This window comes from Rissa tridactyla, chromosome Z (assembly GCF_028500815.1).
Source record: "Rissa tridactyla isolate bRisTri1 chromosome Z, bRisTri1.patW.cur.20221130, whole genome shotgun sequence".
Lineage (NCBI taxonomy): Eukaryota > Metazoa > Chordata > Aves > Charadriiformes > Laridae > Rissa > Rissa tridactyla.
Window position 1 is genome coordinate 12582233 of NC_071497.1, and position 16822 is coordinate 12599054.

Below are 16822 nucleotides of genomic sequence, written 5' to 3' on the forward strand. Positions count from 1 at the left end.
GGTTGTTGGAGGTACAGGGGCAAACATACATGCATGACCAGCGCTTAATGCAAATGGAAATGCTGGGCTCTTTTGCAAAAAAAAGATGCCTCTTGCAAAAGAAGTGAGATTTTCTATGTGCCACTACTTGGTCTGCTAAATTGTCCACCAGAACAAGTCTCAAAATGTAGGTCTGATGCTGTTGCTTAACAGGATGGTGCATCATAATAAACCCTCCTCATCCTGCATTGAGTATACTGTTGACCATCTTGCTGCCTAGCTCTGCTTCCAGTTTAACATTGGCACAGATGTCTTTACAGGAAAGGAATGAGCTTCCTGGAGCTGTGATTTATTTTGTGGGTACTTAAAAAAAACAGGCACAAGTCTTGTTAGTTTTATGGGTCCCACTCACTATTGTGATGTCTGAACAGTCACCAGCATTAAAAAACCAAAATGAAATAAGTAAATAAAAAAAGCCAACCACAAAAATGGTCTCTTCCTTTCCTTACCAGCTGAAAGGAAACCCTGGTTTATTGGGTTTTTTTGAAAGTCTCGGTGACACCTCTGGGCCAATAGGGCATTCTTCTGTGAAAGCTGCTGACCAAATTTTATTTCAGTAAATTTTTAGTTTTTTACTGAAGTAGATGTTGCTAGCCACCTTCACCTGGCAATCCTGCTTTCAGCTGTTGTATGCAGATCTGATCCCTGAAAACAGGCAGCTGAGATCTTAATTTATTTCAATAGGAAGCTCTACAAAATTTGGAAACAGATAAATACCAGGTTTGGGAAAGGTGGGTTGATACTTTGGCTACAGAAAGAAAAGCAGGAAATGCCCCAAACTCAAATAAACCTTGTGTTTGTTGTCAATACATTTTAGGTCAGGAAAGGGCAAAGGTACAGGAACAAACTAGTTTCACATCGTGGGGGTGTGGGGAAAACGGCCATGTTGTTGAAGACAGCTTAGATGATAAAGCTCTCACATACACTCCTCATGCTTGTCAGATCCTGATTTTATCACTCTGGGAACAGCTATCTGTTTTTCCTCAAAGATTCAAGTGTTAGGTCATCAACAAGAATTTCAGATTTCACAATAAGTTGGATCACTAATTGCTAAATGACAGCCCTAAGAAAGAAAAACACATGTATTTTAAATGCTGGATTTTGCTGGTTGGCAATTTAATATCAGGCATGCAAATATTTTTGCCATATCACTGTATGTTCAGTAAAACTCATGGGAGTGGGGTCCTGTACTAATGCTGTCCCCCAATAAAGCTGGTGCAGGGCCAAGCATGTACCCTTCACTGGGACTAGCTTCTGCATCTACCAGATGTGGCAAATCTCTTCTTTCTGATTTTTTTCTTTTTCTTTTTCTTTCATTTTTAAGTATCAGTTGTGCCAAAAGTAATTTCTGCAACCTACATTTTCTGTATGAGCTGTTTAAAATAACAAAAAAACCCAGAAGTTGTAGTGTGAGAGTCTTTGCCTTTCAAGTATCCCACTGAACCCTTGAACGTGCCCCTTATCATTAGTTCTGAAGTCTTTCTGCATATGTGTAGCCCCTAGGCACGTATCAGTATAAGTGCAATAATTACAACAAACAGAAGAATTACAAAATACTGCAATTGGAACTATAAATGTTACTTACTGAAAGTATGTCCTTCCAGTTGCATCTGGAAAGAGGTAATAGTTCCGTTAATGCTAACTTAAGCAGGATTGGGCTTTTAATTAAACATAGCTCCAAAAGTGTAACTTTTTCCTGGGACGTCCAGACAAATCAGACAACTGCATGACTTGTTAGCAAATCCCACAGAGCTCAGCATGAGATCTCTGGTGAAGGAGCTTCAAACACAGAAAGGAATGCATGTAAACTTGATGGTATTTGCCTGCTTCACCTTCTTGCTGTCCCTTCATGTATTCTTGAAAGTATCCCCTTTGTGTAAGTATTTTTGGACTTTTTTGGTTTTGCACAACAGAACCTTCTTTGCTCCCCAAATGACCTGCAAGGTGCATCTATCTTCTTCCAGGTGTATGTGCTGTTGGGAAACCAATGTGCCTGCTGTTTGAGTACATGGCCTACGGGGATCTCAACGAGTACCTGCGTGACCGCTCGCCTCGCAACCTCTGCAGCCTGGTGCACAGTAGCCCAGATGCACGGATCCGCCTCCCCAACCCCTTGGCGCTGTGCTGCACCAGCCAGCTCTGCATTGCCAAGCAGGTGGCTTCCGGCATGGCATACCTCTCTGAGCGCAAGTTTGTCCACCGGGATTTGGCTACCAGGAACTGCCTGGTGGGGGAGAACATGGTGGTCAAAATTGCTGATTTTGGTCTCTCAAGGAACATGTATTCAGCTGACTATTACAAAGCGAATGAGAATGACGCCATCCCCATCCGCTGGATGCCCCCTGAGTCCATTTTCTACAACCGCTACACCACAGAGTCTGACGTGTGGGCCTATGGGGTGGTGCTGTGGGAGATCTTCTCCTATGGCATGCAGCCCTACTATGGGATGGCTCATGAGGAGGTCATCTACTATGTGAGGGATGGGAATGTCCTCTCCTGCCCAGACAATTGTCCCCTGGAGCTCTACAACCTGATGCGCCTCTGCTGGAGCAAGCTGCCCGCTGACCGGCCAGGCTTTACCAGCATCCACCGCATCTTGGAGCGCATGTACGAGAGGGCTGTGGCCAACCCATCGGTCTGAGAGATATGGCTCGGGGGTCCTCCAAGTCCACCTGTCTAGACTGACTTGAATGGGCTTATGGGCCCCCAGGCAGCGGCTCCATGCAAAGCCCCAATTTAGAGAGAGGAGAAACAGCCTGTTCCTCTGCCAAGCAAGAAGTGTGGACTGCACCCCGCTATGGTAGACTACAACTCCCTGGAGGGACTGTACCTCCCAAACCACAAGGCTGACCCCTGGCCACCAAGCCTAGACTCCTTGGGTTGGTGAGGGTGCTGGCTGTGCTAACTCAGTACCTATATTAGGCATTTCCAGGAGCACAGAGTTCCCCAGGGAAAGCAAACCAATGTTTCTCTGGCAGCACCTCCCTTCCTAATATGTCCCTCCATATCCTTCTGCATTTAGGCTCTTGGCTTTTACCTTTTTTTTCCCTTCCTTATATGTCTTCAAGTATTATTTAAAAAATACAAAAACAACCAAACAAAAAACCAACCAAACAAAAAAGATTGCAGAATTCAATCTTTTTGGGGATATTGTTTACTCTTTTATTTCTTCATACTCACTTACTTTTGTAGAAAAGATGTTTCTGAAGCCATAAGCCACAAGCCACTCTCTTTTTCCTTTTAACTTCCACCTCTTCTTTGACACTCATGAACATAACATTCACAGAGTCAAAACAGGAGCCTGCAGGATCGCTGGCAGTCACCCGCATCTCACGTTACACGAATGAGCAAACTCTTGTTGAACATGGAGCCTTACGTTTTCAAAACTAGGAAGTCCACAGTGAGGTTCATTTGATGGTCGTTAAGATCCCCCAAAATCTTGCCTCAAGCATTGCATCCCATCTTGCCTGCCTTCCCCTGCAACAGAGCCATTTGGTGCTACAGGAGAAATTCAGCCCAAAGACCTTGTCCTGCACCTGGTAGGTCTGCAAGGCATATTTGTTTGCCTCTGCCTGCATCATGGTCCTCTCTGTGCCAAGAGCAGGGAGAAATGCAGCGCCTCTTGCAGAAATGTGTCAGGTTAAGTTGCTTATTTCTCTTCTTTTTTCCCTTCCTGTTGTTGCCTCCTACTTCTGGTTTTCCTTTCCTTACAACATCTCCTAATCCCTGTAAACCCCATTGCAACTTTTGCTGGCCAGACTATGCATCCGCAGGGCAAAGATGAGACTGCCTCAGCTACACGTGATCCACAGCCCACCTCCAAATGCCAAACGTTGTTTCTCTACTAAAAGTTCTCCAAATTGTAATGGATACTTCAGTGCCAGAGAAAATTGTTTTCCTCTGAGGACAAGTTTTACCTTTTAGAACCTTGGGCAGTGAGGAGCAGTCTTCCCAGAGCCTCATCGCTGATACGAAGTATAGCTGGAGGCAGGGATGTGCATTATACCCATAGAGCAGGAGCACCAGTGAGTGGTTGGTGTGGCTTCTGTAACTGGGACACACTGGTTGAGTCTATCCAAGAACCAGCAATGGAGAGCAGCCATCTGTAGGGCTACCAGGTTTGGTTTCTGAAAGGTAAGCTTGCTCTGCCAACTGTTATGAAGGACAAAACTGGAAAGCATGTGCCTTCCTCTGCTGTTTCCCTGTAATGTGAACTAGTCTCTGCTACATTATAACTTTATCTTTCTTTTTTTTTAATAACAATAGTTTATTCTAGTTGCAGCCACAAGAAGTGTAGTTTAGTGGTAGGAAATTCAGACCACTCATGTCAATTTCACTTGAAGCAACGAACTTGCAACCACCCAAAACAGTGGGAAGAAAGAGGAAGCTCTGCTTGGGCTGCAAAACATTGAAACGCTAAAAATGCTTGGATATCAGCACAGTGAGCACAAAATGACCAGTGCTGTCTTACTCATTTAGCAGTCCTGCCATCATGCTACCATGACACAACAGTTTACTGAGGTCTGGATGGTAACCTCTCCCACCCTCCGAGAACACCAAACCCCTCATTTTAAATAAAGTATTTACTGGAGAGCCTTACATAGCTCCGTTACCACATTATGGCCACCTCACAGTCTTCAGCGTTAAATTCTGTTAGGTTTTGTCGGCTAACTGGCTGTCCTCCCTGCTCTGTGGCAGCAGGAGTGAGGAGAAGAGTCTGGAGGGATGAGGGTGAGCTGCATCCCTGGCTGTGCGGAGGTGCCTGCAGCCTCTGCCGAGCTGTGCCCCAGTGCGCGGCCCAGCAGTGGCTCCATCTCTGTAACAGAGGGGGCAAATTCAAGAGCCCTGCGGCAGAAGGGGTCTTGTCACTCTCTTTAGCAAGAGCAGGGCCAGACCTTGCTGGTCTTGTAGAGGTGTGGGTCCAGGTACCCAGCTCCTCCTCCTAGTCTGGAAAGTATCTTTCGCCAGGCAAAGGGTGCAAGGACAGGTTGCAAAAGCTGTATCACGTGCTAATGTGAACAAACACACCCACGTACAGCCCAAAGGACAGTCTGCCTTTCTGCATTCTAGGATACCAGTGCTGGCTTCAGTTGCTCACCTTCCATTTCCCCCAGCTAGGCTGCTTAGAAACCATGATCATGATTTTCTTCTTGTTTCCATGTGGGATGAAGTTAGATGCCTGTGTTGTCATGTGCTATGAAGAAGTTTCACTTTCTTTGTGGAAGAGAGACTCTCACAAACTCAGAAGAGTATCCCTTTTCACTGCACTTTCGTAGCCCAAATCCTTCTCTCAGTAACACCATGTTCAGGTCAATGTGGGCCTACAGTTATATAAGAATGGAAAATTTGTTTTTCCTTTGTCCAGCATTCCAGCTTTTGCATTATAAACATTCATTGAAATGTGTGGTAGTGAGTGACTGCAGGTCAGGATGGAAAATGCTTCCTGCGTTGTAAGAGGAAAGAGGTAATTTCAAGACTGACTCACAGAAAAGCTCTCTGCAGCATGCTCCCCAAGGATGATAATTGCTTCCGCGTTGCGATCCAGCATGAAGGCTTAGCACCTAAATGGTGATGTCCTTTGAGGATTAGATGGCAGACAGACTTGCTGCCTTGGCGTGTAGCTGGATTTTACCCTAATAGTTTCCTCCTGTTTTACACTTTTCAGTTTGCTAAAATCTGGAGGTTGAATTGCTTTCACAATTTGCCTTCTTTTACAGCTTTCTTTTCTCCTTCTTTTGTTTTAGACTTCTGCTTTCTTCAGTGTATGTTATACAGTGTGCTACTCCAGAGAGTTCTAGACTTTTTTGTACAACTATGTCATAACTCAAATTATTTTGAATGGGAGTATACAGAGGGATTGTGAGAGAGTAGAAGACAATGGAGAATTTGTTACTCAAAAATTAATTTGTAAAGAAAAATATTTTTCAGTCTCAAGTTTGGATTTGTAACTTATGCAGAGAAAGAGGATGAACCAAAAATGAACATTTTTGGTGCTTCAGTTCCCATTCCCACTGATGGCAGTCAGTGACACTGGATGAGAACTCTGAGGAGAAGAAGGGGATTTGCAGCACATTTGATGTACCCATTCCCTCTGCAAGTGCCTGGACTAGAGCATTTGCAGCACATATACAGCTTTATCCTGGATGACATTCTGCAACAATCTCATCAACCAAACACCACAGAAATCCTCTCACGTTCCTGTGACTTTGTTTAACAGTTGTATTTAAAATGCATGTGAAAAGCATAAATTCCATACTTGCTTAGACACTGCCTGCAATATGATCAAATTTGGTTTAGAGGAGTTGCCTCTCAAATGTATTGTGGACTAAACTCAACTGTCTGGTCTCATTTCTCCAAGGGTATACAATAATTATTATTCTGTGATTGTTTGATTGTTATAGATTTCACAAATGATGGCTTTGAAAGACATCCCAAGCAGAGATGTACATTTCTCATTAACCTGTGTAACTCATGTGTGCAATATTTTATAAAATAAAGAGATATCAGAAAAGGAAAATATTAATTCTGCTCTCTGTTCTCTTCCTCTTGCAGCACTAGATTTGTTTCTGAAAATGGATGCATTTCATTTTATTAAAAAAGCTTTGTTGCAACTTTAATATTGCAATGGTTATATGGCAGGCAATTGCAGTTATAAAGTAGCCTATTATGTGTGCTCAAAGGCGTGTTGTTTCAATGAGTTAAATCGGGTGCTACAGGGATGCATTAAGAGACTATAGACTGAATGAGACGCTTCAAACGAAGAAGACGGTTGGGTTGCTCTGGAGGAGGCTGTTTTGGAGTTTGGCATCCTGGTCAGAGTGGGAGAGTGCTGGGCTCCCAGCGTGACAGGTCCCTGTCCTGATGCTAATGATGCGAGGAGGAGAGAAAGAAGGTGGTTTTTACAGCACCGTGGGTTGGAGTCCTGTGACCACTTTCCCAATGTGGATGTTGTCTCACGTAGACGGGAATGATAGCTGCTCCCTCCTGATATCTGCTGGCATTTGTGCCTGGATTCTGATCTCACACCTAGATGTGCTGGGAATTGAAGTGCGGTACAAAGTCAAAAGGCGATTGAGTTTGCTGTCCGTAGAACACAGCGGAGAAGAGTTTGTCACTGATGGGTTTATCTGAAGAGTCGTAACTGCTTTTTCTGCACGTGATTCTTGGACATGAACTCATTCAGTAAATCTATGGGAATTTTAACTATTCTAAAATTCATTGCAAATATTGGACAATTAGAACTGGGGAGTGGGAGTAAAACAAAACTTCCTGACCACAATTAGCCAGGCGAACCATGAAGTGCATTCTTTCTTTTCTCTTTTGTCCAATACAATGTAAAATATTTTCTGCAAACAGTCTTGCTTGAAATCTTAGAAAAAATAAGTGTTTTGAAAACATTATCTTCACTGTGAAAGTTAATAATGAGCTAGTAAAAGAGTTGGTTACTTTTTTGTCCTTTCAATTGGGGTTAATCATATTAAAAGGGTTGCCTCTTTTCAAGGTGCAAGGAGAAGTGGGACCCTTTTTTCCTGTCAAAAAACCAAGTGGTTTTTGAGTCTTTGGAGACATGTTTTTTTTAGCCCGGCCTAAAAGGCTGACCCTTTGACTGAACCTGTCGTCTTCAGCAGCACGATCGCTGCCAGGGTCCCCTCCCTCCAAACCCCTCTGTGATCAGCTGAACCGGCCAGCACAAGCGGATGTCCCCAGCGTCACGAGTCACCCTCAGTATTTTGGGTATTATGGCAGTAACGTTGGCCATCCCACGTGAAGCAATTTGAATAACGTGTGGCTGGGGAGAGCAGAGGCGTATAATGGATTATTTAAATTTCCTTGGCTTTCGGTTGTGTTCTCGTGAATGCATCTGCCTGTGTTTTTGTGTGTGTGTATGGGAAGGGACAGGATAAGGAAGGACACTTTGTGCAGGCGGAGAAAGAGGTTTCAGTCAGCCCCTGGGGCAAATTTCTTGTTGTGTCTTTCAAAACCTTCACTTCATCCATTTCCATTTGGTTTAAAACTTATCTTCAGCTGGACGTAATGACATCTTGCTTCCTCAAAGGACACCTGAGGTTCTAAGAGGCCTTTGCAAATTCTCTGCATCGTGGTGATGTAGGAGTTGCTGGCCCTCTCTGCTGCTGGTGTGGAGCTCAGAAGTAAATATGAAGCTGCTTTTCATATTTCATAAAGAAATCGGAGGCTGCCAGTGGTTCTCAAATGCAGGACTAGGATCCGTTTCTTATCAGCAAGAGGGGAAAAAAAGAAAAATCCCATCAATTTACCAACTCCACCAAAGACAAGGAACCTGCCATAATAATGTCATGGGTGTTTTTCAAGTTTCTCAACCTTAGGAGAGAAAATATGGGCTCATTCACTAGAAAATCTTTAGAAACTCACTTTTTTATACAGTCCTGCTGTATGTAGCCAAAAGCATTCCCTAGAGGCAGCTCTCCATACTGGCTGTACCGTGGCCAGCTTTAACTGTGTAAAGGGTAATATCTGAGGAGCTCAAAGCTGCCCTTAACGCCAGCACCTACAATTTTCCTCAGCGCAGGAAGTAGTAGTCCGAAGTGAAGGCAGTACTTTATACCACTGACATGTTTCTGTGCTTACACAGCACCTGCTATCATCCTGCAAATTTAGGATAAAGTAAATAAGTGGTTCATCAGCAACTGATAGACAGGGTGTTTTATGACAGATTTGGACTAGCATGCAATCAATTAATTAATTGATTATGTTCATTAAATAAATATTTTATTCTGTCTGCTAGGGTGCTTTAAGTCTCATGCCATTTATAGGCATGATGTGTTTGCTTTGACTCTGAGATAACCACACTACACATTTCTACTGGGCATGAGTGAACACGTTGAGACACTTATATGTTTATCTGCCCTCCCCTACGGCTTGTATGTAAAAGAGATGTTACAGCTCACGAGTTTATATAGGCTAGCAAACTTTTATGTAAACAAACAACTTAATGGAAGAGGGGATCTGTGCAGAAACGTGGAGAGCCGGGTGAATGAATGGGGGTTATTCACTCTCCTGGATGGTGAGCTCATGCTGTGCTAAATTTAACTTTTTATTTAAAGCAGCGCTAACTTCATAGTAGCGACACTGGAGAACAGGCGGGCTTTGGTTACGGTGAAGAGGAGGAACTTCCCATGGCTGGCTGGGAACAGGCGGAATGACACAGGATCTCTGCGTGGAAAGGGCAGCAGGGAACGGGGCGTTCTTCGCTGGAGGAGCATGCCATTTTCCCAAGGGATGCAATACCAGGCGTGCTCGCTCCTGTGCTGCATTCACTCATATTTGGCTGGGATTTACTCCCAGTGCCTTTGCTATTGCTCCTCCTGCTCTGGAGCACAGTGAGCCATCCTGGTGCTCCAAGACCACAAACTCCCCACATTTAGTGCTCTTCTCAAGGAAAGCAGGAGGACAGCCCTGCTCCCCTCTTCCCTTCTCCTGATGCTTTCATCTGACCGCAGAGTCACGTCTGCGGAGCTGGGCAGTGCCAGCAGACGAGGTGCATGTTTCTGATTCCTACGATGGCAAAGGGATGTTGGCTGTGTGGCCCCTGCTCAGATGGGTGCTACCCCTGCCCCAGGCAGGTGCCTGACCTGTGGTACGTCTGTGAGTCTCCGTAGGGCTGGGACGCTGTGCCTTGTTTAGAAAGAGCTCCTGGCCAGGACTGTACAAAATGTTCAGATCAAAACCTCCAGCAATGCGAAGCCACTTGCGTTTGGGTGTCGTTACTCCCCCGATGAGGTTTGCTAAGAGGATCTGCGAGCCGCTAGGCTGCTGCTCGGCTCCATTTCAAGAGAAACTGGCCTGATTTATAGCTTGGCGTTGTTAGCACACCACGGTCCAACAGTCGTGGACTGGCACGGGAGCGGATAAGACGACTTGATATCGGTATGTCTTGCATGTGAGATCTTCAAGTCAATAGCAAAGCATGCTAATGATCTGTCCTCTCATTAATATAGGATGTGAAAAATTGTGAAATACTGTCTGGCACCCGGTGGCACCTGTCTAGACAAAACAATAAAGTTTTTGGCCAACCTATTTTACCGTGTAACACACCACATGCAGACATGACTCTATGATACGTACACGTTGTGCTGAACAGGGTTGCTATCTCTTTTGCAGATGAGGCGCACTCTTTCCTTTGAGTGTGTGGGGCAACGGGGTATTGGATTTTGCTTGCAAGAAATAAATCCTGCCAATGAAAGGGACACACTGCCCATTTGGAAGCATACTCTGACTCAGCAAGACTTGCACAAATATTTTTCTTGGACTGCTACCATGCAGTCAAGTAGCTGCTACTACACATTTGCCCTTTTATGCCACTCCAGACAAAGGATTATCTGTTAGGAAGAAGATTTTCAAAATAACTTGAGATACAATGTTAGATTAAAATCTTACACATGAGATATCTCTGTGTCTACAATAAAGTATCTCTGTCTACAATAAAAAATAGGCCCAGTTCATCCTTTTGGGGGATCCTCTCTGGCTTACTAGTAATCCTTCTAACTTTCCGCAGAGTTTAGTGCGGCTGATAACTGTTCACTGCTCCTCCCAGCACAGGAATGAAGGGGCATCCAACTTAACAATGAAGCAAAAAATCTTACACAGTGCACAATTACATGCACAGGAGGCTGCAGGTGGTAAAAAGTATGAACAAATTTAAAGAAAAAAAAAAGGGAAAAAAAAGGGATCGCACAAATTCACACAAGGAAGGCCCACTAATTTTCATTAAATTTGATGGTTTCAAGACTTACAGCGCTGTTTTCTAGAAGCTTTTAGAGGAACACAGATCAAAAACCTTACTTTATGGATGTAGGTGTGACCTGATCTGATGCTTTTCTTAAAATATCTGCTGGCAACTGTTGGAGTCAGGATACCAAATGTCTGACCTTCCGACGCCTGATTTATGACTTCTATTGTGAGATTCATTTGCAAAAGGGCATGGGTTGTAAAATCTGGGTTCAAACCACAGATGTCTCCTACCTGAAGGATATTTTGTTGGTTTGAACTTGACAGGCATGCAACTGGAAAAAACCATACATTAACTTTCTGTTCTTCTGTGCAGTGTTTTGGTGCCTCTTGGATAACACTATAATACCTGCCGAACCAACATTCGAGCACCCTTCAATAGGCAAATGCATTATGTGGATTTGCAGGGCCAAGGGGATCATCAAAACTCCTCCTGGTGTAACTTGAAGTGTTGCTGTCCACTGACTTGTGTCAATGATTTTTGAAGCCTTCATCACGTTTCCAGTTGACAAAGATGCAACAGTACTAAAAACTGAACGGAAATAACTGTGGGAGCCGTAATGAAAAATAGACTAGAATCATAGAATCGTAGAATCACAGAATGGTTTGGGTTGGAAGGGACCTTACAGATCATCTAGTTCCAACCCCCTGCCATGGGCAGGGACACCTCCCACTAGATCAGGTTACTCAGAGCCCCATCCAGCCTGGCCTTAAAAACTTCCAGGGATGGGGCATCCACAACTTCCCTGGGCAACCGGTTCCAGTGTCTCACCACCCTCGCAGTACAGAATTCCTTCCTAATATGTAATCTAAATCTACCCTTTTTCAGTTTGAAACCATTACCCGTCGTCCTATCATTACACTCCCTGATTAAGAGTCCCTCCCCAAAGATACTCCCCTCCCAAAGAGTTCCCTGTATATCTCTGTGAAGATACAGAGCAAGGGGCCAAGCTCATCTGCAGAGGCAACTGCTAAAGGCCAGGGCTGAAGTCCTACAGCTGCCCGTGTAGTGCCTGTACTGCAATGGGGGACTCCGACATGGAGATCCCACTGCGCCGGCTGGGATTGCACATGACCATTTTCCAAGTTAAAGCAGAGGTTTGGAGCCCTCTCCTCTCAGCCAGCCATAGCGGAACATGTCCTGAAAGCTGGATGCACACCCCACCGGCTTGTGGAGTCTGGTCCTGTCCCTAAGGTTACCCCTGCCATGGACTGATTTGGTGCACCGACATTTCAGGATCAAGTAATTTTCTTCCCATAGATTTGGCAACGCCGTTGCTTGTAAAACACCGACACAGCATTCAGTAGTGGCATTTCTCAGCAAGTGCTGTTTCCATTCACTCACAACCAGCTATCACTCCCTGCTTCAAGTGGTTGTGGCCAACTGCGATTCTTTTGGTTCCAAATCTCAAAACTGTCGACCTAAGCAGCTGGCTGCCTCGTCTCCCCTGGGCAGGTCTTTTTCCAAGGAAATCCATGATTCAGATGCAGATGTCTCCCTGGATCGGCAGGCAGCTCCACCCACAGCCAAGAAAACCGGCAATCCCAGCGCTCACTGCCCCAGTGAGGATGTGAACCCCAGCGCCGGCATGGACATCCCCGCGTTTCCAGAAGCCTCTTCGCATTCATTTTGGGCTCATCGCTTGTCTGAGCTATAGGAAGGAGAATGGCTTGTAGGCATGCCATTTTCGTAGTGAAACCATTCTGCTGCAAACCTGCCTTGCAGAGACGCTGTGATACTGCAGGACGACAGCCGTGACGCACCCCAGGACAGAGATGACTACTCTTGGGATAGCTTTTCTGTCCTTCCAAGGGAATGTAATTTGTCCTGGCTGAGCAACAATACACATTTTGATGCTGTTACCAAGTAACAGGCATGGTGGGATACAGACGGGATCATTTCCTGATCCACTTCATTTCCTGGGGAAGGAAAAGTGGGGCAGAAGTATGAGACTCGTCCTTCGCCCTTCCCCTGCACAGCCAGTGCTGCTTGCTGGCCCTTGACGCCGAACTTCCCTTGATTTTGGTGCCAGCAGGAGAATTTGTCTTGCTCAGGGCATGCTTGAAAATGCCACCCTCACTGTTGACAGCGAGATTTTCGTAATGTCAGTGGTTATGCAAGGCAAAGATTTGTAACATCTATGCTGATGTGAATCCAGACAGTTTTGATCACATTAACACTGCTTTTTGAGTTGCTCCATATTCCTGCTGGAGTTAGACAGGAGTGATCTGTGCCTGACCTCCCCTGGTAGCTTCCCGCCTGTAATTAGAGATCTCCTGGTGACAAATTTGTGCTCAGATCCAAGCAGTTTGACAAATTCCGGATATAGTAATTTCTGTCAAGCTGGGAATCCAAATAGCCCCATGCTGCCCCTGGAATGTCTTTTGGGGGATGCATACTTTTGGTGGCAGATGGGCAAGGAAAATTTCCCTCCTCCCTCTTTCCCCTTTCCCCTTGCCTCAGAGGTACTGTCATAAAGAATAGACTCCTGGCATTCACTGCCTCGCTGAATTAACAGGTTACAGTGAGGTCTGGGGAAGAGCCCTTCCTGTGAGGTTTGTCTTCTTTAAAATCAAATGTATGTTTTGATACAGTCAAAACACTGCCGTCTGCCACCTACACCAGAGCAGGTTCACGCTGTGGGGATCCCAAGCCAAAATGACAGGAGGAATTGCATGTCCCCTGCCTCCCTAACGCGTGTTACGCAGCATTCATCCCTGCAGCAGATGGGGAGCAAGTGGGAAAAACAAGGAGACCTAAAGCACCTTTCTAGGTCGGGTAGTTGTCGCCTAAACCTGTGGTGGTGAGAAGGGGAAGCTGGAACCTGTGGCTCTTATCAGGCAAACCATCAGTCCCACGACCTACTTGAAAGCCAGTTCTAGGACAACTAGAGGTATAGTGCTGGCCCCATAGGAGACCTGACAGACAAAGGGTGCTGGGGCCATTGAGACACTTTTCCCTTATTTTTACCTAGGACAATTCCAGCCTGAATGAACAAGCAAACGGGTGGCCTTAGAGCCATGGTGAGTAGCCCAGCAATGTTCAGTGAAGCATGGATTTGTCTAAAAACCATTTTCCTAATTCTGTCCAAACAGAGGCATCAAACATACACCCACAGTAGCATAATGGAAATATTGCGAGACCCACCACAGCCAACTCATTATTTGAGGCTCATACAAAGCCGGATAGTCTGTCTGCTGGTGAGCAAAGAGAAACTCTCTACTGCTATTGTGAATGGGTCGGGATCAGCTAGTAATTAATCCCTGTTGTGTGTTTTGTATGAGCTGCTGAGAGCTACTTCGGTGGAGCCAATAGGTGAGAATATTTAATGGAGCTTGCCATAGGGGTGTGTGCAGTTTATCCCTTTCCGAGCACAAAAGTTCAATGTTTGGCACAGATACTTGCCCATAAACATCTGACTAGGAACGAAAAACCTCTTACCAAACAGGATAGCTTTCTGAAACGTGCTCTGCCATATTCTTCGCTCTGGTCTTGCTTCTCCCCTTCACCCCCCAGTCTTGGGTAAAATACAGGCAAAAATAGGGTACATGTCATTAAAACTATCTATTATAAGTAGCATAATGGGATCTGATCCAGCTTCTATTCAAGTCTGTTGAACAATTACCATTGACCTCACTTGGGAGATGGCTACAATCCACAGCAAACTGTAGTTAAGTTGAACACAAACCCAACCATTCATAAAACAATGAGGAATGCCACGATGGCTGTTTTTCCCTGGTGTTGGCATCTTTGGGGATGCAAGACAATAAATGTGCCTGAACCTTTCTGGGAGAAGTTATTTCACAAAGAATTAGGCCCTTTCATGGGCTCCTTCTTCCAGGAATGAGCCAGCTTCTTCCATAGAGGTACTGTACTAAATCAGCTAGATTGAACCTGTGCTAAAGCAGTGTTTGGGAAACTGTCTTGGAGGCAGAGGTTGAGGATCTCTGTTGCTCTCTTTCACTCCTGCGTATATCACTTTACTGGCAGTTGGCACTGCTGTCCCCTGGCTTTCTCTGAACAAAGCAATGACAAATTTCTGCAAGTGTCCTGGGGTGCAAAGCATTGCTCTTTGATGAATAGTGGACAAAATTAATATTGCTGCAGACTTGGAAGCAGTTTGGACCACACAGGTTGCAACATTGCTAACAGGCAGCGCTCCTGGCTGGGCAACTTTGTGCTGTCTCTGGTTCAGTGTTACTTGTCTGAAGGAAAGAGGAGAGGGGTAGGGGGGGACTCAACTCATCAGCTCTCACACTGATTGCCCAGAATTTTCACAGTCCTGACTAACGGAGACCTTCTCCCCTCTCCTCCCTTCAGATCCTGAGAAAACAAAGCAGTAACTCGCATGACTCAATGCCTCCTCGAGTCAGGCTGCTTCCCTCTCCTCCCTACCCTCATTGCAACAGTGAATTGAGGACAAGGCAAGGCTAAGCACTGCATGCAGTAGCACTGAGGTTTGTGGAGGCTGAGACATGAGTAGTCACTAGCTCTTGGCTGTATGTAAAGCTACAGGTCGCATCTCTGTCAGCTGGAAGCACAGAAAGTTAGAAACTCACAGAAGAAAAAAAATCCAACCAGAAATCACCTGTGGCCCTCCACAAGGGATTAAGAAATGCCAGGAAGAAATAAGTTCCCCCTCCCTCCCCGCCTCCACCCTAAAAAAAAAGACAAACATCCGAACGAGAGTGTCTATAACTGCTGATCTCCACGGCTTGTGCAGTGGAGTGAGCAGGGGGTCAGATGAAAGAGAAAGCCATCCAGGTGTGAAGAAGAAAGGTCTGGGAAAGTGACAACACATTTGTGGAGGTCGGATGTTTTGGCAGGGGTGTGTGTCTGCTCTTTAGGGCATGCTGCTCTGCCAAAATATGATGCACACTCAAATCGCAGCCACAGACTATGCTGCCACAAGGGAGAAGACAGCACAGCATATTTTTCTGGGAGGAGAATCGAATCAGAAGAGCCAGAAAAGCAAAAGCCATGAGGTAGGAGCTGACTGAAGGTCATTTACCAGTTCCCTCAGTTCAGTTCTCCTTGCACACCCTGTGGAGGAGACAAAGCTGACTGTCGGCTAGGCGGTACTGCTTCCAGGAGGGGAACCATAAAGGTTTACAGCTTTCATTTCATGCTTTGTTTATGGACCACAGTTTTCTTTGCCAGCACATTTCGTGTGTCTGTGTGTGTGCTCGCAAGCTTGAAGCAATGCCTGCCAACTCGAGAAGACTTGGGCCACATGCAGCATCTGTGGGCTCTCAGAAATAACAGCCATTGCTCTTTGGAGCAGGGAATTAGCTCGCAAATATTTACAAGACTGTCAGTTACCGGGACGCAGAGCTGTTAGCAAGACTGTTCTGATCAAAATGAGGGAGGCGGGGGTTCAGTATCCATGGCTAATCTAGACTCATAATTGCCAAGCAAAACCATTTATGAGCACAAGGAAAGCAGTTTCCCTCCCTCTGCTTCACAAATAAAGCAACAGCGTACATTGGAGGAGGGCTGCAAAATCCAGCACTGCTTGAAACATGACCCTTGAGACTGCCTTTTTCAATTTAAGCATTCCTCTTTTTTAGAGGGGCTAAATAACTTCTCCCCACACCCTCATGCGTTTTAGGAAATCAAGCCTGAATACATCAGCTTAATCATCACCCAGCATCACAGATCACACATCCCTGTCCCCACTCAGGCCAGTACCAACAGGAGACACCCGAAGGTGACCCTGGTGTCCTGACTCACTACCCTTCCTCTTAACAAGGAGATGTGGCCATGCCGAGCATCTCCTGTAGGGGCAAAAGCTGCTCTCACCCTCGCCTTGGAAGGGTGGTCCAGGGACTCAATAGCAAGGCATTTGTATCTCTGGGCGAGGGCTTGCTCCTAATCTCCCTTGGAGCTCTCTGTGGCTGGGTCACATCTGCAGGCACTAAATCAAGCCTCTAAAGGCTACATTGGCCTTCACAGCACCAGAAATTTGCTGCTCCAACCTGGATGCTGTCCTTGTCTGAAGGAGCCAACTTGCAC

General features: G+C 45.6%; 1 protein-coding gene across 2 annotated transcripts in view; it reads left to right on the top strand.

Moving 5' to 3' along the window:
• The window catches only part of MUSK (muscle associated receptor tyrosine kinase), a 55016-nt gene extending 48456 nt beyond the window's left edge, over positions 1-6560 (top strand). For both annotated transcript variants that reach the window (XM_054186931.1, XM_054186930.1), the window contains one exon: positions 2004-6560. In XM_054186931.1, coding sequence (XP_054042906.1) covers positions 2004-2680 — 677 coding nt within the window. In that variant the 3' untranslated portion in view covers positions 2681-6560. The remainder of the gene's footprint in view (positions 1-2003) is intronic.
• The last annotated feature ends 10262 nt before the right edge of the window (positions 6561-16822 follow it).